We start from the raw sequence: 21,516 nt of genomic DNA on the forward strand, positions 1-21,516 counted from the left end.
TGAGGAATGTGCTGCTCCACAGGCTCTGGAGTGCAAGGAAAGCCTCCTCAGAGACAGCAGGGTGGCCACAGGCTTGGGGTTGCCCAGACCTGATGGTCCTAGGTCAGCTCAGAAGCTTTCCAAGTGCAAACCTCACACGAGTGTTTTGCAGACAGCAAGTCCTCTGTGGGCTTCCTGCAAAGCCATTTGCAAGGACAGGATCATTGCTGAGCCAGCTCAGGGCTACAGCTGGGTTTCTGGCTTGAAGGCTGGTATGGGGCTTGGGAGAGCAAAGAGCTCTTGCCTGTGGGTTTGGGGGATCACATGCAGTATGTGCTGGACCAAACCCTGCACCCCTTCCCTTGCTGCCACACCCCAGCACCTGCATCCTGGCTCTGAAAGGGATTTGTGCTTCAGGATTGAAGAGTTTAAATAGAGTTTTAATAGAAGCTTTTAAAGCAAATCTCACCATTTTGTTACTGGTTTGAATGAGTGACACTTCTGTCAGCTCGTTTCAAACAGGCCTGCAGAAAAGGCAGAAGGGGGCAAGGTTATACCTGGGTGGAGAAGGATGGGAAGGAGCGAACAGCAGGCTGAGGGGAGGAATGTGTTAGATCTGTATGTTTCCTTTCTGTGACACTGAGTGCTCAGCGTGTGTCCCCTGTAACTGGTGCATGACCCAGGGTGAAGCCTCCAGAGCTTTCTCTAGTTTCCTTATTGATATGAAAGATTGCTTGAGCTTGGCTGCTTCACTTCTGCAGGGATCTGGGAGGTCTCTCCTTGCAGCACAGAGCAGCTGTGCTGTGTTTAACAGCATCACTGGGCAGCTTCCATCCTGGCTCAGCCTTTGCTCTGAGCTCCTCCTGTGTCCCCAGGCTGATGCTGGATGGGGCTTTTTGAACTTGCTCAGCTTCTCCCTCCTCATGGAAATGAAATGTAGCCAGTGTGAAAACAGGACAATGCAAGTGCCACCTGGTGCACAGCCCGATTTGAGTGTGGAGGACCAAAGGTTGCACTATTTCAGTGTTAAGCCTTCACTGAAAGGCACTGGATGCAGTGCAGCCTGCTGGGCTAAAACTAAGTTCTCCTCCACTATGCCCAGGGGATGCATCCTACAGCACTGCATCTTCAGAGGTGATTAAGGGATGACAGCCATGTGCTGCAGAGCATCATTTCCTGCTCTGGACTGTGCTGGGAAGACTGAAATCTGTTTTGAATTGAGTCTGAAATCAGCATCCAGGAAAATGAGGTTTTATTCGGCACTTTTAGCTTTGTATTGAGTTTCTGTGCTCTGTAGGACTTTTCCAAAGGAAAAGCTGATTCCCACATGCTGGTAACCATTGTTACCTATTGTTGATAACAATAGGGATAACAACCCTATTGTTGATCTGCAACTCAATGTAGCTTTTATACGTTGTGGGCAGCAAGGTTAACGTGTGTTTGCACACTGGGGGGGCCCTAGTACCAGACTTACATTTAAATTCTGCCTTTGCTGTTGACTCCCTTGCAAGGAACAGAGCATGGAAGTCACCAGCCATGGCTTCCAGGGCATTCTGTGACACTCTTGAGAGCCCTACAGTGCAGCAGAGAGACTACTGCTGAGCCCTGAAGGGCTGTGGGGTTATGTGTGTTGGGTTTGGATACATACCAGAACTCTTCTACCCTATAAATAGGATTTTGAGAAGTCAAAACTTTGACCCCTTCTCCTCAGCTTGTTCACTTCTCCCTTTATTGTAAGCTCTGGTTGACTGTTGGTCTAGCTACAGAAGTTCACTTCAGCTGTGTCACTTGTTGCACATCAAATAAAATCTCCTGTTTATGGCTTTCATAAACCCTAGCCTGATGCCTCGGTTTGCCTTTCCTTCTGAGTGTTTGCAATTTGTTTACAACCTGCCAGTGTTTTGCCTTCCCTTTCTTTTACATTGGAAGAAGCCAGAGATGAACGTCTTGGTTGTGTTTGTGTTGAGTGAATGCAATTATTCACTCTGTATTTATTCCTTTTAGGTATTTCATGGAGAGGTTCCTTCAGGCCAGATGCTGTCTGTGAGCATCACAGCTCTCTGCAGTGCCATCTGAGACCATAAGAGCTGGACACAGCCATGGGGGATTCTTCAGCAAATACCATGGATGGAGGTATAGATGTGTGCTGCAAAGACACACAGACTGAACTGGCAGAGCAGGTAGCAGCTATCGATGTGGCTGTTGGTCCAGAAAGAAGTGACCAAAACGGTGAAGGTAACACTGAAGAGAATGACACAGTCTTTTCTGATAACCTAAAAGACAGCCAAAGAAATGGAGTCAGCAGTGACACGAGAATGAATGAATTTCTGCCTTCCCCACGGTCAGAAGATGCTCACTGGAGGAATGTTCCCAAGAGACCTCTCACTAGACCTGTATTATCAAGTAGGAAGTTGTCTCTTCAGGAAAAATCATCAGGAAGTTATTTGGCTTCTAGCAACACACCAGGTTATGGTCCTTATGCCACGGGGCCATCACCACGTATAATGAGGAGACCAACAATAGAGTCCAATCGGGTCTCCATATCAGATTCTGAGGTAGGCACATTCTCTCCTATACTTGTGGTGTCAAGGTAAGACAAATCTGTCTTAACTGCTAATGGTGTCTTCAGCCTTTTGGAGGAGTAGATCTGAAAGCAGTGTTTCTTCTAAGGGGAAAACAATCCCTGCAGCCAGGGAGTGTGTTAGCTTGGAATGGCCTTTGCATCCATCCTCCAGACCTGTGCTGCTCCTTACCTGCCTGGGATAGTTCTGTTGAAGGGCCAGGACTCCTGTAGTGGCAGCAGTGGCACACAGAAAGCCTCTTATGCTGTTCAGAGAAAGGGCTGCAGCCAAATTGCTTTGCTTTCATGTCCCTTCTGTACATGTCCTTCAGGAGTTTATCAGTTACCGCAGCTTTGCTGGTGGTATTTCATGGATTTAAGCTTCTGGAGATTATGTATCTCCTACTGTGTTTTGCCATTATTGAAGGCATGATTTAATTTTATAAAGACCTTAAATGCTCCTCTCAGGATTTCCCTTTGTCTTTAAAGCTTTTGTAACAGCAGTGGTAACCAAGGGCTGTGACCCTCCTCTCCTTCAGAGGAGACTCTCAGGGTGGCTGTTCCTCTTCCTGCTGTTCACCTTGTGGCAGCTCTTTGCTACCAGAACTGGGTTCAGACTTGTCCCTGCAGTGTAACATGCTGTTAGTGGTCAAGTGGCTTGTTGGAAGCATCTGCTGGTTGTAATTCCCTGTGCTGTGTGTCATGGAGAGGATGGGGAGCAGAGGGAGGGGGCTGTTTATAGACCATGCTGCTCAGTGTGGTGCTGGAGCCGCTGAGCCTGCAGCAATGCCCATGAGGAAGGGACAGGGCTTCCTCTGACAGCCAAGGCGTGATGGACGTGCTGTAAAATGGGTGCTTCTTGATGCCACAATGTTTGTAAAGTGCTACTCTCCGGGGAAAGTTTGTCATTCAGGAATGGGCTGTCTGGAGTACTGGAGAGGGAGCATCATCTCAGCAGCACTGGCAGTTGGTTTGGGGAAAAAAACACGGATTTATGCCGGAATTTTCCCCCAAGTCCAGGCTGTGCCTTTTCCTGAGATTTTTATCTGCTATTTGTGGAGGAAAACCAAGTTTTCCATTCCCTGATGTTTTTCTCCAGACTGAATTTGATTCCTAGTTATATTTGTCTTGTGTTTCTGCTCCTGGGGAATAGGTCAGTGCAGAGGAAGGTGAAGGGGATGTCTGGTTCATCTTGTGACCATGAACCTTGTTGTGGTGATGGACAGGCCCTTTTCATGGGTATTTTCAATCCTTTTCTTTTAGAACTGAAAGTACAGCAATACTCATCCATGAATTCACCTCTGCTGCTGTGTCCAGGCCCTGGAGTGGGACAAACTCAGCAGCCAGGGGCTCAAGAGCTGCTACTCTCTGACTCTTCCTCACCCAGCTGATGGAAGATGTTACTGAACGTGGCTGTGCTGGTGCCACTGTGCCAATGTGTTGTTCTTGGGCACTGTGGTGCTCCCAGATGAGATGCCTAAATCCCACTGTGGTCATAAGGGCCAAAACCTCTGAAGTTTAGACTTTTGGCAAGTGACCTAGAGCTCAGCATCCGTGTGGTTTGTTTTCCTCCTGGAAAGTGGGTATTTGCCCTTTACACATCTGAGAGGGTGGGTGCTGCACACAAGCAAACTGGTCATTGTCCTCTGGGAAGTTTTGCACATCACATTAGCTGTGAGATGGGCTCTGACACCCCCCAGGATAAGAGGCTGTCCACAGAAGGTGCACTACAGAGATTTTAGCTTCTCTGACAGCAGCCATATGCTTTAATAAGGGAGACAGGGAGGAGAGGAGCCAGTTTTGGGAGCGGACGTGACTTGTGTGCCAGCTCTCCCATCCTGCAGTACTTTGTGCCAGCAGTGTGGCTTGTCTGAAATCTGTTTCAAAGGAAGTGCAGTCGAGTGTGACTAGCACATTCCCATCTGCAAGCAAAGCCAAAATAGCCTGTCCTCTTCCACAGCATCTGCATCCTGGGGAGCAATAGTTATTGCCTACTGTGTAGGAAATGCTTAGTTCGAAGTGCAGATGTGAAGCCTTCCACTTTCCTGCTCCTGCAGCAATTCTTTACATGGTACTGTGTTTTTATGGTCACTCTAAGTATTTAGAGCCCTGCTCCAGTGCAGCCCACATGCTTAACAAAGCCCTGTTCCTTGGAAACCATCATTCATATTATTGGAGAATCCCTGTTGTAGGAGGGGAAAGGGATCCCAGGTGAGAGCTGTGCAGGTTTGGAGGTGGGTGCCTGCCCTTGCAGCAGTGCTCTCAGGAGCTGTGCTTCATCTTCCCAGCTTATAGGGGCAGTATCCGTATCCTGTAAGGAATAACAAGAGGACTAGGAAGATGCATACTTGCTTATAAGGAGAAAGCTTGAAACTTACCACTGAATAATGAGAAATAGGTGTGTGACAGCAAGGTGAGCATGCAGTCTGTGCACAGCCCAGCGCCAGCATCCCATGGATGAGCTACCTAAGTGGGTATGTTGCACAGTCTTTATCTTCCTGGCTGTGAGAGGCACTGACAGTCCAAATGTGAGCTATACAGCAGGGAACACAGAGAAACGGAGAGCAGATCTGCTGCTGTGATGTGCATTTGCTCAGTACATTTGCTCTGAGCAATTAGCAAAGCTGTGCATGCAGGCAGGAAAGACGGCCAAGGCAGGAGGTACAGGCTGGGCTTCTAGGAGTTATGGGGGACTCCATGGTGAGGCTTTTGGCCCTCAGTTGTGGTTATACAATAAACCTGTGATGAATACAGTCCTGGTGTATGAGCAGCAGCTGCTGCTGTGTTTTCTGTTGCTGTTTTTGATGTGCAGGCCCTCAGTGAGCAGGGAGGTTGGTGGGTCACTGACAAGATCCAGCTCACTGGTCATGGCATTGCCCCTGGTTTCCCTGAAAAGGACTCTGACACGTCTTCTAGGCAAGCTGCACGTTTGTACTCATTCCTTGGCTCTCACCTGCTCCTTTGTCCTTGCATTGAGTATCCAGCATCATCAGTAGAGCCTTTCAGGTGGCAGTTCATCCATCACTGCCCGAGTGAGTCACAGTGTGCAAGAATGAAAATGAAATTGGTGAGCATTTGGGCTTTATCAGTGGCACACGTGCAGGCACTGTCTATCAGGAGCAGAGATGGATGGCACAGTACATATCAATGTTTCTTGTGTTGTGCTGATAGCCATCTAGGCTGGAATCTGCTTTTTCTCTCCAGTCATAGCAGAAGTGTCAGCTTGCTGCCAGCAGCTCTGTGTCCTCGACTAATCTGGAGGCATAATGGAGAGATGTGCTATGAGGATACAGCAGAGGTGAATTTTCTGTTATTATTTGCTATATTACTGAAGCACCATGTGTTAGTAAGAGGGACTGTGCTCAGCTTTTTAATGCTACTTTGATGTTTGTTCAGACTGGGAGGAAAACTCATATTCAGGGGTGAGAGGAGCCAAGAGCTGAAGGTGAGGCTGTGATGCTGCAGGAGGATTCACTCAGTGGCGAGCAGGCAGTGAATCGGGATGTCCTGTCCCTGCCTTCCCAGGAGGGCTACTTGGGTTTGTCATAAATGATGACAGCTCCTGGGCTGGCAGAGCTGCAGCAGAACCAGGGCTTGTTGTCTTGCATAGAGGCAGTTCCCACTGCCCTGGGACACAGTTGGCAGTGCTGGCATCTGCCAAGTCTGGATCTGTGGTATTAACTCTGCAAGAGAAGTAACCTGTTCTGCTCTCCTGCACTTCACCTGATCTGCCCTACCTCTGTCAAAACTGATCTGTAGTTTAAAATGTCTCCTGCTCTTTCCCTGCTTTCTTGGATTATTCATGGATTATGGCCTTGGAAGGTCCTTTCAGTGCTGCCTTCTCTGGATGGAGTGTTCATGAGGCTGGTGGGGTTTCTGCTGCCTTTGCTGCCCATCCATGTTTTGCTCCAACAAGGGAATGGCTTTGCATTTAGCTGTGGCACAGAAGTGATTAAGCTAATGCTATTAAGGGTACATAACTGCAGAGCTGAGGCACAGGTCCCAATATTTGGGTTGCTGGCCCACATTGCCTCTGTTGATGTGACAGTCTCAGCTCCTGCTCGCTGCTGGCAGCGTGGCAAGAGGAGAGGATTTCCCTGGGGCTGCTAAAAGCAGCTGCTGCTTTGCTGCATGGATGATGCTCCAGTGCTTGTAGGTTCCAGGGCAAGGCTCTTGGGATCATGTTTGTACAGACTGATGGGCACCTTGTCACCATGTGTGACAGAGCTTCTCCCCCATAAAATGACAGGTCTTGTGTCTGTGAAAGGGTAGAGGTGCTGCTCGTTGGAAAGTGGTGTTTGACAGTGCAATGCTGTGGGGGTTTTTATTCTGCCATCCCAAACCAATCTTTATAGGTAGCCAAGAAGTCTTATTTGGAGGGTGGATAGAAGAATAAAAGATGTATTTTCCCAGGCTTTCTCCCCATACCTGCCAGAACTCTTAACTGCTTTATACTTTCTCTTCTCCAGTCTCTTCTGGCTGCATTGTCTTTTCTTTCACACATTCACTTTCTCTCCCAGCATCCACCCATTCCCTGGCATCCCTGTTTTTCCAGCCCTGGTGCCTGCATGGTCTCTCCACCCTCTGGGATCAGCAGGAGGTCATTCCAGCTCCCAGCCGTCAGCTGGGGCTCTCTGTGCTTTAGGAGGAGTGGGGAAGATGAGTCAGGCCAGTGCATTCCCTGCTGGCCCAACTGTGCAGGGAGGAGGATGAGCTGACAAAGGGAATTTTCCAGAGCTTGAGGTCCGTGGCTTATCCCAGTGGCACGAAAACCGATTGCTTTGTCCTTTCTTTCCTTGGCTTCTTACATCTTTATCATAGGTCTCCTGCTTGTTTGGCCAACTGGTGCCCAAGAGCTGTGTGAGGCAGTGCTTCAGCGCTGGGCTGATCCAGGTCTCATGCTCCTCCAGTCTCTGGGAGCTGCCTGGTTTTGTTTGGAGTGCACAAAGGTGAAGCCAGGTGGGACCAGGGCAGTGGTGGGGACCAAGCTCCTGCACAGCATGGACTGGAGAGCTTCCCCTTCCATGAGCCTCCCAAACTCATCCCTTCTGTGGTGCTCAAACTACAGCTCTTTTGAAAAGATCATAGAGACTTGGAAAACACTTCTTCAAAGAAGAGTCTCCCCCAGGCATTGCTAATTTCTTTTCCTTGTATTAATTAACCTTTATTTAAAACTACATTGCCAACTTGCGGAAGAGCAAGGTTTGAGAGAAGGAGAAAGGCCAAAGCTGCGGCTGCAGAGGGGCTGGAAAGGAGCTGCCTTCATCCCACTGGTCCCAGCCCCCTTTCGTTCTTCTGACCGCTCTGGCAATGAGAGAATACATCCAGCGTTGGGGTCTGGGGTGTGTGAGCCCAGCCAGCAGTGCTGAGCCTTGTGCCAGTGCTCCTGCCAGCAGCCACTCATGGTGCTGGGCTTCAGCTTCAGCACGTGGGTTTGGATGTTGGTTATTTCTTTTACCTCCATGAGCTCTGGGCTTTCTGTGTGTCCCTCTCTGCCCCTGAATAACTTGTTGTTGTGTTCATTGCTGCCCCTATATTCCCCTTGTCTGGCTTTTATTTTTGTCTCTCTTAGAATTCCTTTCACTTCCCCTTCCAGACAGGAGGAGTTTAAACCAGTCTTAGTTCCCAATTTTCTTGCCCATGCTCCTCTTTGAAGTGTATCTCTGAAAGGCTGAAACTGTATTCCTCTCAGATTCCTGGGTTTGCCTTCTTTTAGGGCATCCGTTATATAAGTATGTGGGCAGTCTGCTTAGTTTGGAAACAAGCTCTGGCTCTTCCTCCTCATCCCTGCATCCACCCTTGGGCAGCAAAGCTCAATTCTCAGTTTCTCAGGGTTTCTGTCACCCAGTGGTGGTGGCAATGGATTTATGGAATTGGGCCTGGACTCTGGACTTCATAGAATCATAGAATAGTTTGGGTTGGAAAGGATCTTAAGATCATCCAGTTCCAACCCCCTGCCATTGGCAGGGACACCTCACACTAAACCATGGCACCCAGGGCTCTGCCCAACCTGGCCTTGAACACTGCAAGGAATGGGGCAGCCACAGCTTCTCTGGGCACCCTGTGCCAGCGCCTCCCCAGTAAAGAACTTCTCCCTTATCTCTAACCTGAACTTCCCCTGTTTCAGTTTGAACTCATTCACTGTGCTTTGAATCAGTTTTTGTTTTCTGTGGCATTGATTCTCCCCTCCCTCACTTGAGATGTGAACAAATGGGGCAGGTTGGTTTTAAGGTGGAACAATTCTTGCACACTTGGGCAGACACAGCAGTCTGATTTGCTGACAGCTGTTCAGTAAAGGATCTCATTCAGGTTCTTGCGCTGTTCTTATTTAGCAGCAGTTGCAACTACATTGGCGTAATGAAATCAAGAGGTTTGTACAATGTTATCTTTAAGAAACACTTGGCCTAGAGATAAGTGTTTTACTGCGATAAAGGAGCAGTACAATTATCCCACTTCCTGCAGAAGAACCAAATAACATCATAACCACCCTGCCAGTCTGCAGCAACATGTGGCAGCAGTCACTTGAGCTGTGAATTATGGGCTTTCTCCAAGGAAAAAAAAGGTAGAAGGCACCAATAATCTGTTCTGATTTTGCTGCTTTCAGCTCAAGTGCAGGAAGCATGGGCAAAGCTCACATGATGGTGAAAGGGTGTCCTGCCATTGCTCACAAGCTCTCTTTAGCAGCAGTGAAGAACTGGAGAGATGTTTCAGGTGATCAGTCTGGTGCAGGATGAGAGTGGTAATGAATGAGGCAGAATGAGGGGTGGGAAGTTGATGGTCAAAGGAATTGGTGCCTTGGACACAGGGACAAGGAATAGTCCCTCCTCGGTTGCACTAAATGCTTTGGAAGGGGGTTTGCCCACTGGATGGGCCGTATCCTGCACAAGGGCTTTGCTCTGTCTGGAGGGCTACACAGTGTGTTGGCAAGAAGCAGCAGCAGACTTGGTGCTTTAGAGATGTCACCTTGGCTTGAAGCACAGTACTGTGCAGACCAGATTGTCCATAGCTACATGGAAAAGACTGTATTTACTCGTGGAAGTAATCCTGACTTAAGGGAGGAGGCCTGGTAGCAGGACCTGGTCATTGCAAGAGCAGGAGATAGTGAGGTGGCTGGAGGCTTTCTCAGAGGGTGAGGGCTTTTCCTGCCTGTCTCAGCCGTTCTGGTGAGCATTTCCTCATCCCTGCAGTTCTGCACTGGCCATGTGTTTTGCATCTTTGCTTTTGCTGGGTCTTGTTGCTCTTAGTTCTGATGTATTGGGTTTTGCCTTTGGAATGATACGTGCTTTGCTAGCAGCAGAGTTAATACACTTCTATGGGCTCATTACTCACAATTGGCTCTTCTTCCCTGTCAGAGCAGCAGAAAAAGCTTTCCTTACTGAGAACAAGATCAAGATTGAAATAATTCCTTGTATTCCTGACAAGCCAGTGCTTGCAAGCTTAAAAAGTCATCACTTCACCATTCCTGTGTTCTCCTTCACTGTGATGATGCTTGTGTTAGGAGTGTCTTCTGTTGGTGATGGTGGGGGAAGTAAAAGCTCCCCATGGTCCCCATTGTGGTGGCCAAGGCAGGCAGGTCCCTGGGTGCTCCCCAGCAGCTGGGCAGTGCAGGCAGAGCTGGGTGCACTCATGGTCTGGAGCCCCACAGGGCTTCTGTGGCATCTGGGGGTTTCTGTTTGTAGCTAATGAGGGTGGAGGTGTCAGCTCGCAGTGAAACAGAGCTGTGGAGCTTTTGCTGCTCTGTGGAAGTGGTTTCCTTTAGGTAGTACAATGCTAAAGAAGAGTGGATTTAGCACCAGGTAAGTGTCTGGCTTTTCTGTTCCACCTTGCTTTCCAGTGGTCAATGCCTGGGGCCACCATCGCTCCCTGTGATGCTCCTGGTCATTGAGTAACCCAGCACCCCACCATTACAGCCCTGTCACAGCTGGCAGCATCCACCACCTTCCCACCCCTTGGGGCTTCAGTGCTGAGCAGCTTACATGCAAGGCTCAGACCTGTTTAGGGGTCATGTATTTTACCAAACCCCATTTAAAGGAATCCTTTATGGTTTGAGTGGCACAGCTAGAGGAGCTTGGATCCATGTGCTCTCCTCCAAGACCAGCCCATGTGAGGGCTCCTCTGCGTGCAGGCACAGCCCACAGAGGGTCCCTGTCTTTACCAGGCTGATGCTGGGACCCTGGGGCTGGAGTGAGTGCCTGGGAGCTGGGAGAGCTCCATGGAGCTGGGGGCAGGTGTTTTCCTGCTTGGTAATGAACATAGTAAAAGAAAAGTGTTTCTAGTATAAGGCATACCCGTTTAAATGAGATTTAGTCTTTCATTAGTCAGCACTCTGCCTCTACTTGATACTGATTCAAACTCAGTCGTTTCCTTTTACCAACACTTTATGTTCTTTTCATCTGCAGGACTGCGTGCAGTTAAACCAGTACAAGCTGCAGAGTGAAATAGGCAAGGTAAGTTCCTGGAGCCTGTGTTTGTCACAAACAGCCTGCATGTACACACATGAGGATGAGTGGGAAGACTGTGCCAGGCCAAGGGATCTCACTGGCCAAGGCCAAACCTTGTGTTTGGTTGGGGGTGTTTTGTTTGGTTTCTGCCTTATTAGTTTGAGCGAGTTTTGTTCAAGGTTAAAGTGGAGCTGCTTCCTCTGAAAGCCAAATTTACCTTCCTTCCCTGTGCAGGTTGTTCAGCTGCCTCCCTTCCAGGGGGTTTGCTTGCCAAATGTCACACTAACAGCCTCTGAGGCATCAATACAACCCATCGAGGAAAGAAAACCAAACAAAGATCAGGGCAGGTGTTTGGTCACCACCAGGACAAGTTTAAGTTTTTATGTCCCTCAATGAAACACTGGTTTAATTCTAGACCACATTTAAAAGCTGCAGACTGATTCAAAAGAGATTCTTCCAAAGTTATTTAGAGGTCTGGGCTGGTGAGCAGCTCAGACACCTGCACCTTTGGATGTCTGCCACTGTTGCAGATGGGGCCATGAGCGATGGTGCTGTCTGGAAGCTTACGTTTGCAGTCAGAAGGGGCTGCACCCTGAGCTGCAGGCACCTTCACCAGGAGTTTCATTAGCACAAACTCCTCTCCAAAGCAGAAGGCCCCAGGTCATGGGAGGAGGCACCTTACCATCTGTGCAGTAAGCTGTGCGTTTGGCTGCTGGCATCAGCGGGTAAGGATGGTACAATGGTATAGCAGATCTCACACACAGCTTATGGCTTTTGTTGTTGGCTTAAGTATGATTTAAGGAGAGCATGAGGCCTTCTCTGTGATGGATTTGCCCTGCTTTCTCCTTCCCTTTGAGTCACAGCGAGCAGACAGGCACCCTGAGGTTGGTAGAGAGTCTACTGGACCCGCTGTTCTGGATCATCTGGATGACTTGTTGGTCTGCTCTGAGAACAGGACCTGTGTTCCAGCTCTTAGTGAGGTCAAGAGATATGTTTTGAAGGCTATAGTGTTAATCCCACTCGTTTATTCAGTAAGTATATGAAAGAGGGGAAATTTAGATTAGGCAGAAGTTCTTCCCTGTGAGGGTGCTGAGGCGCTGGCACAGGGTGCCCAGAGAAGCTGTGGCTGCCCCATCCCTGGCAGTGTTCAAGGCCAGGTTGGACACAGGGGCTTGGAGCAAGCTGCTCCAGTGGAAGGTCCCCATGGCAGGGGTTGGAACTGGATGAGCTTTAAGGTTCCTTCCAACCCAAACCATTCTAGGTGTCTGTCCGGGATGGTACCTAGCCATGATGTCATGTCTTGCTTGCATAAAATGTATAGTGTTGACATAGAACTGCAAAAAAATAGTGATTTGGATGGTGCCTGGCTCCAAGCTGTCACTGGAGCTGTGGTTACAGCAGCAGTCCAGGTCTGCATCTGCCTGGTCACCATGCAGTTGGTGTAAAGCAGGTGGCTGGTCCTCACTGAAGTCCGTTTGCTCTCGAGAGATACAGAGGTTTTGTGCTGTCAGTGGTCTTGTGCACAAGTACAGGAAAGGGAGTCATGCAGAATTCCCAAACTTGCACATAACAAATCTGCTTGGCAATGATTCTCTCTGCTCCCCACCCACATCTGAGGTAAGACAGATACATTGGCTGTGCCTCAGGGCAGGATGGGCTAACACTCAACTCCTCCAGACACTGTTAATCCTCAAATGCCCCATGGCTCCAACAGAGCTGCCAAAATACACAACCTTGCTGCGGGCTTGCATCACCTGCAGGTTTTGCTTAGGGGTAGGCATAGTCTGGGACCTTGAAGGTGGGTTCTTTGGTCCCTGTCTACGGCCACAGTGTACCAGCCTCGAGCAGCAAGGAGACAAGGTGAAGCTGCTGAACTGACTGTGCAATGTGTGTTTATTTTTAGGGTTCCTACGGGGTTGTGAAACTGGCTTACAATGAGAACGATGACAAATACTACGTAAGTGTGTCCCTCCCCTGCTCCTCATCCTTCTTTGCCCCCCTGAGAGCTAGAATGCCCTGTGCCTTGTTCCTTTAACATCTGCATTTCTGATTTGGGTAGTGTGCAAGGAATTGAACCAGCTCCCACTGGGTATGGAGCAGTTGCTTGTGTGCAGTACCAAACGGGAGGGAGATGGGGGCTGCCTTATGCAAGAGGCAGGAATCTCGGAGGCAGGCTCCTGATTTGTCCTGACATTTTCTAGCTCTGAAGCAGGTCACCTGAAATTAGAGGCATGTGGGTGGTGGTATTCAGCACCTGCTGTGCATTGGAAGATTGGCCTGGAACCAGCAGGCAAGATATGTAAGGAAATGGGGGTGTGTATAAGGAAGATGCTGAACAGCATGGCCCAGCTGGGCAGTGCCTGGCTCCCCTGCAGCTTCCCCCCATGTGGGATGCCTCACTGTACACCAAACAGGACCTTACTTGTCAGGTGGTGAGGTGTAGGGTGCCAGGCAGAAGGCAAACCTTGGCTTTTAAATCCTTTGCTGAGCTGAAGCCAGAGTTGAAGAGTTTCAGAAAGGTTGCTTGTGCTGGAAGCTCCTTCTCTGGTCCTCCCCTTTCAGAGGCAGGTAAATCCTGACTGTTCCAGCTGGGATTCCCGTAAAATCCATCTGCAGATGTGCTCATGTCCCTGGGCTTGCTCTATGGCATAGTTTGATCGGGCTGAGGGCAGGAGCTGGGCAGATGCTAAAAGCCAAATTGCCCCATGTGTGTGGCTGTGCCTGAAGGCTTCTGGAAACAGCTTCCAGCAGCTGCTGGTGGATCCAGGGCAGGTACCTGCTGAGCAGAGCTGGTTGGTTGAGGGACTGTTGAACCAAACCCTGCTGCCCTCCATGCAACCCTACCTGCCTGGCTCAGCTCTGTACCTGCCTGGTGAGAGGGGTCCTGCTTTCACTGCTGCCATGGAGTGACCTCACATGGGTGAAATTGGGCCCATCAGAGCACCCAGGCAGACATTTGTGTGCTGCTTTCTCCCTGTCCCAGTGCACAGAGCTGCTGGGAGCAAGAATATGCTATGCAGATATAAAGTGTGCTCATTCCCTGCTACTCCCCAGCTAGCTTTTCATCCCTTACTCTTGGCTTTACAAGTGACATACCAAGTTGGAGGGGTTGGGTGGGACTTGTATGTCTGTTAATGGTTGTTAGCCCTTCCAGCAGGCATGAAATTGCAGGAGAAATGTCTTGAAATGAAGGATGGAAGAGATGAGACAAAAATCTGGACAAGGTGCCCAAGCAAAGGAACCACAATTCTTTCCATCTCCTTTCCTTTCCAAGCTGACTCACCCACCCCACCAGAGTAGTTGTTTTTTCCAGTGGATCCCTTTCTCTGCTGCCCTATGAGTCCTCCCTCCCATGCCCTGCAGTGGGACACTTCTGCTGATTGGCAGTGGTGGCTTCCCTGATCCATCTGTCCCACCAGTTTAGGCAGTGCCAGGTCCAGCAGCACTGAGTGGGAACACCTCCCACACCGTTATTTCCAGCTGAAAGTATTCCTTTGGAAGTTGTGATCTTTACTTTTGGTGATGCCCTTTTGTTCTGGGAATCCTGATGCTGTAGTGCAGGTGGGGTGATTGTCACAGCTTGGCAGGAGAGAGCTGGGTTCAGGTTAGCATTGCCTGTTGTGTTCTTGTCCATGTTTTGTAACACCGTGGACATGGGTTTAGCTGGTTGACTCACAGTCAAAAGTGAAAGCCTGTGTCCAGGTTAGCCTGGTGTGTGTTAGTTAATCCCCACTTAATCTGCATTTGTGGAGGAAATCTCCTCCAGGCTCTCTCTTTTCCTGAGGAAGCTGAAGCAGTGCTTGCCCGTGCAAAGGGAAAATCCCTCAGCTTGGCTCTGAGCTGGTTCTTTATCAGGAAGGCATCACCTGGGTAATGAGCTCTGCCTGTGCATACAAATGGCTTTGGCTCTCTCATCCATGTGAGCCCAGGAGGAGATGTTTGCTGAAGCATCCCTGTGTGCTCCCGTCGTGCACAGCCACAGGTCAGTGAGGAAGCCTTGTCCTGCCAGCTCGTGCTGTAATTAAAGTGAAGCTTCTCCACCGTGTGCTCTCCTCTCTGCTCTTGTGATAATCAAGTGGCTCTGGCTGGTGCATGGTGAAGTTTGCTCTTCATCCCCCATGGGACAGCTGAGCTGGCCATGCTTGTGTAGCAGCAGATATTGGTGCTTTGACATTGGTATAACCACATCCTGGTGTTTCTTCCACAGCAATAGATGTGGTTTGCAGCCAGCTCACTCATGAGACAATAATCCTCACTCATCTCTCCCTCGTAGCATCCTTTGAGGAGTGTGGGTGACATCAGTAGCTCTTGTTCCCTTCATTTCTGTCCCTAAGAGCTATTGATTCTCTGTACCTTCCTGCTCCCTCCAGCCTTTCCCCAGAGCCTGCTTCCAAGCACTGATGCAACTTGGGAGCTGTCAGCAGCAAATTGCATCCTCTATTTCTTCTTTTCCTAAAGCTCCTTGCTAGAAGGCAGGTGGGACTCAAGGTGGGGTAGGAGCAAGGAGAGCAAGGTTGGACAGAGCTTTGGGCAATATGGGCTAGAGTGAGGTGTCCTTATCCATGGCAGGAGGTTCAAACTGGATGAGCTTAAAGTCCTTTCCAACCCACACCATTCTGTGATTCTGATTTTCCTCCCAGGCTGGTGATGGTTGGAACAGGAACACGTGTACCAATTCCTTTGGTTTTTCCCACAGATTTTCATTATGGAGGGATAAAAGTGGAGGCATAGAAAGTCCTCCAGGCTTGGTCCTGGCTGTCCTTGGAGGTGGTTGCACACATCTTGCATCCTCTTTCAGCAGACCATGAATCATTTGCCTGTGCGTATTGGCCACAGCACTGTGCTAAGTACGAGATAAGCACTCTGAGTCTGTCTCTCAACACTGTTTCCAGCAGTTGGCTCAGGAGCTGTCAGGCAGGACTGAGAACTACACAGTGTCTCTTCTCAATTACATCAGTGCAAATCCAGGGGATTTCAATGGCTCAGGACCAAAACCAACAATCCTTCCAGGGAGCCATGAACCTGGCTGCAGATGGAGACTGGAGGGAGGTGGGAATCCTGGGGCGTGCGGTGGCATCGCTGCCAGGAAAAACAGCTCGGGAAGGAGTTTGCTGAAGTGGGTTGGGTGACCTGCTCCTGGTGTACATGGTGAAAGCAGGTAGTGTGCAGGGAGCCTGCCTCCATGGTCTTAATGCAGAATTCCTTGGCCTTTGTGTCCTGCAGCAGTCCTTGCTTGATTATATTTTGCAGGGATCACTCCAGTGTGAATTACACATTTGGATGCTTAATGAATAGGAGTAAGTACCAATTCTGGAGGAGGGAGGGAGTGACCATCACAGCTCCTGGGAGCACAGGCTATTTTCCTAAGCAAATTGTACCATAAGCTGGTTTCTCATGAAATATTTATCTGCTGGACCACTCGGGGCTGTTGTAGTGGCCCTCCAAAGGGTTATTAACTCAGAGAGCAGATGGAGGCACAGAGACTGCTTATTAAATTCACATTGCCTTTTGCCACTATGCTAATGCCAGTCTGGATGGCAGAAGAGATTACCCTGACCCTCTCCCACAGCTCAGCTGCCTTCCTGGCTTCACAGCAGTGCCAGCATCAATCAGGTATTAGAATGGAGGGAATCTGCTGGCAACAACCCACTTCCTTCCCTGTGCTTTTACTGTGCTCCTTGATCTGGAGACAGCTCCAGGAACAAACTGGGTAACGAAGGTTTCCAGCTGACAAGCAGGAGTTCGTTCTTGCTGCACCGGCAGACACGGGGATGGCTCCTCCTAACGTGTGTCCCACATTGCTGCACAAGCCGTCCTTATGTAGCCACTGGGCATACAGACACGTTCATGAGGCTACGTATGGATTATGTTATGTTCCAGGCAGTTCCCCACATGCACACACAAATGTGGTCTCTGAGGGGGGTTTACTTCTTCCAACAATCTTCATCAGTCCTGGCAGCCTTCGGAGCATGCGCAGTAGATGCTCCTACAGCTTCACTGGTTCGTTAGCACCAGAGACATAATAACCCTGCTGTCCTCCTACTTATCAGTTAGTTTACCTGTAGCCCATCCTGGACACCTGTTATTCCCAGACACTCCTTATCCCTGTGTCCTGTTGTTCTAGACTGTTTCTCATAAGACTACATCAACTCTAACGATTTATCTTGTGCCAGTATGTTCTCCAGCTGTACTCTATTTCATTCACAGTGATGGATCACACTGCAGGTGCTCTGTATTGCTCTGGCAGCATGGAAGAGGTTTATGGGGCTAAAGAATAGTGACTGGGAACAGCAAAGGTGTCCCCACACAGCACAGAACTGGTGGAAGGGCTGTGTCCTTGTCCTCTTCCAGGTCTGTGAAGTAGGTTGCAAGGATGTTCACTGTATGGCCATCAGTCTCAGGTCTTTTGCTTCCTAGACCCTTGGGCAAAGCAAAACATAAGGTGGAGCAGCCTTGAAGTGGCTCTGACATGCAGCATGGCCATAGCGTCACCCAAAACAGCAAGTACATAAAGGTCAGCTCAAGGAAGCCACCTCTTCCCTCAGGCTTCTGCCCCAAATGCAGAAGTCTTGCTTTATTTTAAATTGGATAAAGAAAAAGGAGCCCAAGCAATTTCTTTTTCAGGGGGAAAAGATGAATGAAACCAATGGTTAGCAGTGCCTCTAGGAAAGCCTGGGTCAGCATGTGTATGTGAGACTGCTGTGGCCACCACTAACCAGGAGACCTCTAGGTTGAAGAACAGACTTGAGCCAGGCCCTGATGCCCAGCAGATTCCTGTGTCACAGCCATGAGCCCTTTGGCTCTTGTTCAGTTTTAACACTGCTTTTCTTTCTTCCATCAGGCCATGAAAGTCCTCTCCAAAAAGAAGCTCTTGAAGCAGTATGGATTTCCACGTGGGTATCTCACATTTAGAGGTCTGCCTGTTGTCCTGAGCCAGGAAAACCTCTGTAGAAACCTTATCTGCAAGGACTGCAGAGCTTGGCTGATTTGAAAGCTGCCCAAGTAGTTGAGGGCTGGTTAAAATGCAATGGGTAGTGAAGGAGAGGCACAACCACAGGGAAATTCAGTGCACTGGTAATTAGGTTCCTGGCTTTGATACTGACTCTCTTTGAAGTGCTGACTGTTCCATATTCACCATCTATGAAGCCTAATTAAGTACTGGAAGCTGGGCAGGATAGACCCCCTCCTCCCCAGGGGCTCTTCTACCCTCTCAGATAGCACCTGGCTCCAGTGGCTGCTCTGTGGGATGTGACAAACAGACCATGCTGGGAATCTGGTCTGAATGGGGCTTTTAAACCTCAGTTCCAGTTGGAGACTGTAATGCTTTGGGTTGCTAACAAAGTGATGAGATCTTCCAGAACAGCTGGAGGTATCTGCACAGAGGGGGCAGTGGCTGTTTACTGCTGCATGCCAGGTGCTGCTGAGAAATGAGCTGCTCTTCATTCATCACATTATCCCACTTGCAGGTCGGCCACCTCCCAGAGGGTCGAAAGCATCTTCTGGAGAGCAGCCAAAACCCATGGCACCACTGGAGAGAGTTTACCAGGAAATAGCCATCTTAAAGAAACTGGACCATGTCAACATTGTTAAGCTGATAGAGGTGAGCTGCTCCTCCACCCTACACAGAAACAAGTGTGGTTCTTTTCTTCCTTCTTCAACTGCTCCTACTTCAGCCAAAATTGGTTTAAAATAGTTATTCAGAAATGTAGGCTGGTGATACCAAGCAAGATCATCCCAATCACATATGTCAGACTGACGTACTTACCTTGGCCTTTGGGCTGGTGCTCAGGAGAAGGCAGCTAGCTGTGCTTGTGGAAGTACCAGCAAGCTTTGGCCAGTGAAACCTGGGCAGGTGCACAAGTGCAAAGCTTTGGTGTCATGTTTGTTAGTGGCTGAGGTCAAGTTAGAGCAAACAGTGCCTTTACTGGGAGGCTGTTTCTCCAAATGCAGGCAGAAGCCCAGATTTTTCTGCAGGAGTATCCCAACACCAGCCTAAGGCATTCTGAGTGCTTTGCAGCTCAGCACAGGGTACAGGGAGCAGGAAAATGTTACTTCTTATTCTCCCTGCAGTTTTTCTTTTCCCCCTTCCCCTTATCTATCTGTTATCCATTACAGGTCCTTGATGATCCTGCAGAGGACAACTTGTACATGGGTATGTGATGTATGCTACCATAACTGTCTGGGCTTAAACATAGTGATGCAGGTAGCAGGGCTTGGGGTCAGTACTGAGAGGAAACTTGGACCAACTTCAGCAGACTTATTCTTCCTGAAAAGTTAAATGCTTCTAAAGGCAGCTGGGGTGGAAGGGCCCCTTGCAGTAGAGTAAGGCAGCCTTGTCTTTGTATAGCTGTGCACATCCCCTTGACATAGCAACACAAAGAAAGACATGACAGAGGCTCTGCCCTCCCCTGTGTATATGTCGGTTCCAGTTCTAGAGCTGGGAGAAAACAAAGGGTGCAGGATGGTTTCTCATCCTCCTGGTATGAGGTTGGTCTCTGCAGACTCTGCCTGTGGGCAGTAGATAGTGGCAGTGACTCTGGAAAGCAGTCTGACCCCTGCAGAGACACTGAACATCCCACTGAGCCTCAGGTCCCCCTGCAACAGCAGCACTGAGGTGCCCTATGAGATGGCCCAGAGGAGGGGAATGCCTGACCCTCTTCTGTCTCTACTTCCCTGTAATATTTCCTCATGAGACAGGCTCAAAGGTTGCTTCTCATTAAATAGTTATGGGATGCTTTTGAAGCTGCCTGTGAAAGGGGGCTCTGCCTTGCAAATTTTGCCTTTGAAAGGTCACTTTTCCCTTTTGGCTGAAGCCCCAGTGGCACTCGGGGGGCATCTCAAAGCAGCAGCTAAGGCTGATGCATGTGTGATGGGGAGGGCAGCTGAGGCACTTGTTTAAAGGCCTGAACTCCTAGGGATGACAGAAGGGGAGAAATAAGGTAGCAAGCTTTATTGAATGAAAGTAAATGCAGCAAAGAAGAAAACAACAAAACAACCCTCAACCCCCAACCTGTTGTGGAGCAAGATTTCAGAACTGGCAGCAATAGCAACTGAACAAGTGAGAAATCTCTTGGTCCCACTGGGGCTCCTGGGGAGGTTGCACTGGTCCCTGCGCAGGGGGCAGTGGTTGTGTCTCTCCTGTCCATGCCCCGTCCCTTTTTTGCTCCCAGTTGCTTTGGCTGGGATCCCATGAGTGGTTCAGTCAAAGCAATGCAAAGTCAATGCCTCTGCAGCTCTGTCAGCAGCAAGGAGAAGTTGTGAGTGCTCAGCACTGCTCAGGACTGAGCCTTCTGCAAGTGGGCTTCCTCCATCCTCCTGCTGACCCAGCCACTGAGAACTGCACCTTCCTCCTTCCAAAAATGCCTCCCACTACAGAGCAAAGCTCAAGAAAGTGGAGTTTGCTCTTTGCTAGTTACTGCTGGCATGAGGTACTGCTGTGAGCACTCTGCTGCATGCTCTTTGGGAAGAAAGCAGGGGATGGAGGTGCCAATAGGAACTGGGCAACCTGCAATGCCAGAGGATGGCTGAATATTGAAATGCTGCCACAGGCTGCAGCTTCTTCAGCCTGGAGAGCAAGATGAGCCAATGCTCATTGCTGTGTTTGGACCTTCAACTGGTCCAGCACTGCAGGTGTAAGCAGGGCTGCCTGGTGCTCTGCAGAAGGCAGTCTCACTGGATTGCCTGGGAAATGCAAAGAAACCCCTTAGTAATTCCTGAGGAAAGAGCTCTCCTCCTAGATAAACCAGATCCTTCTCCTGTTTGCAGGAGATGGGATCAGAAAACCACATTGCACTGACCCCCTCATCAGACACAAAACCTGATGTGCTCTACAAACCTCAGCTCACACCAACAAATCCTCTCCAGTTGCTCCTGCCAGGGAGCGTTTGCTCCTGACAGCCATGTAGCTGTGCTGCTGACTGACACAGCAGAAATAGAGCAACGTGTTCTTACAGCAGCTCATTCAGCATCAGCACTTTAGCAGAAGTATCACACCAAACAGCCTCCTGGAGGTACTGAAGGAGCCAGGACTCACATAAGCACTGGAAGCAGCAGGGATGGGGCTGATAAATTAGCACCCACCGCCTCCCTGTGTGGAGCCAGCAGGGGTGGGAGATGCTTGTCTTTGCTGAAGAGAGGAATATTTGCAGTGACATAGGTGAGGGAAGAGAAGTGAGTTGGAGAGGAATTGATGTTGCAGGTATGGGAATGGTTGTGTTTTTGTAGGTGCTGGAAAAACAAATAAGCCCAGTTTCCTCTTCTGATTCATTCATGGTTTGATTTCCTTTTCTTGCAGTGTTTGATCTCCTGAGGAAAGGGTAAGTAGCCCTCCTGGGATTCCTTCTGTCGAGAGTTTTGGTGTTCATCACTAGCTTCCTATGTGAAATGGAGGTTTAATATGTGCAGTGGCAAACTGCTCTCTGCAGGCCAGCACAGGGGAGGCAAAATCCAGCCGGTTTGCTCTGCTACAGCATGGAATGATGTGGTGAATAATGATGGGCTGGAGGGCATATCCTCCTGTCAGCCTTGGATCTGGAA

At 49.4% G+C, this 21,516-nt stretch overlaps 1 protein-coding gene across 1 annotated transcript in view; it reads left to right on the forward strand.

Annotated features, from left to right (window-relative positions):
* The window catches only part of CAMKK1 (calcium/calmodulin dependent protein kinase kinase 1), an 85,662-nt gene that overhangs the window by 35,498 nt on the left and 28,648 nt on the right, over positions 1–21,516 (forward strand). The window contains exons 2-8 of the mRNA XM_034069036.1: positions 1,984–2,534; positions 10,939–10,986; positions 12,884–12,937; positions 17,822–17,873; positions 18,447–18,580; positions 19,096–19,132; positions 21,275–21,296. Of these exons, the coding sequence (XP_033924927.1) occupies positions 2,079–2,534; positions 10,939–10,986; positions 12,884–12,937; positions 17,822–17,873; positions 18,447–18,580; positions 19,096–19,132; positions 21,275–21,296 (803 nt within the window). The 5' untranslated portion in view covers positions 1,984–2,078. The remainder of the gene's footprint in view (positions 1–1,983; positions 2,535–10,938; positions 10,987–12,883; positions 12,938–17,821; positions 17,874–18,446; positions 18,581–19,095; positions 19,133–21,274; positions 21,297–21,516) is intronic.

The sequence above is a fragment of the Melopsittacus undulatus genome, chromosome 13 (assembly GCF_012275295.1).
Source record: "Melopsittacus undulatus isolate bMelUnd1 chromosome 13, bMelUnd1.mat.Z, whole genome shotgun sequence".
Taxonomy (NCBI): Eukaryota; Metazoa; Chordata; class Aves; order Psittaciformes; family Psittaculidae; genus Melopsittacus; species Melopsittacus undulatus.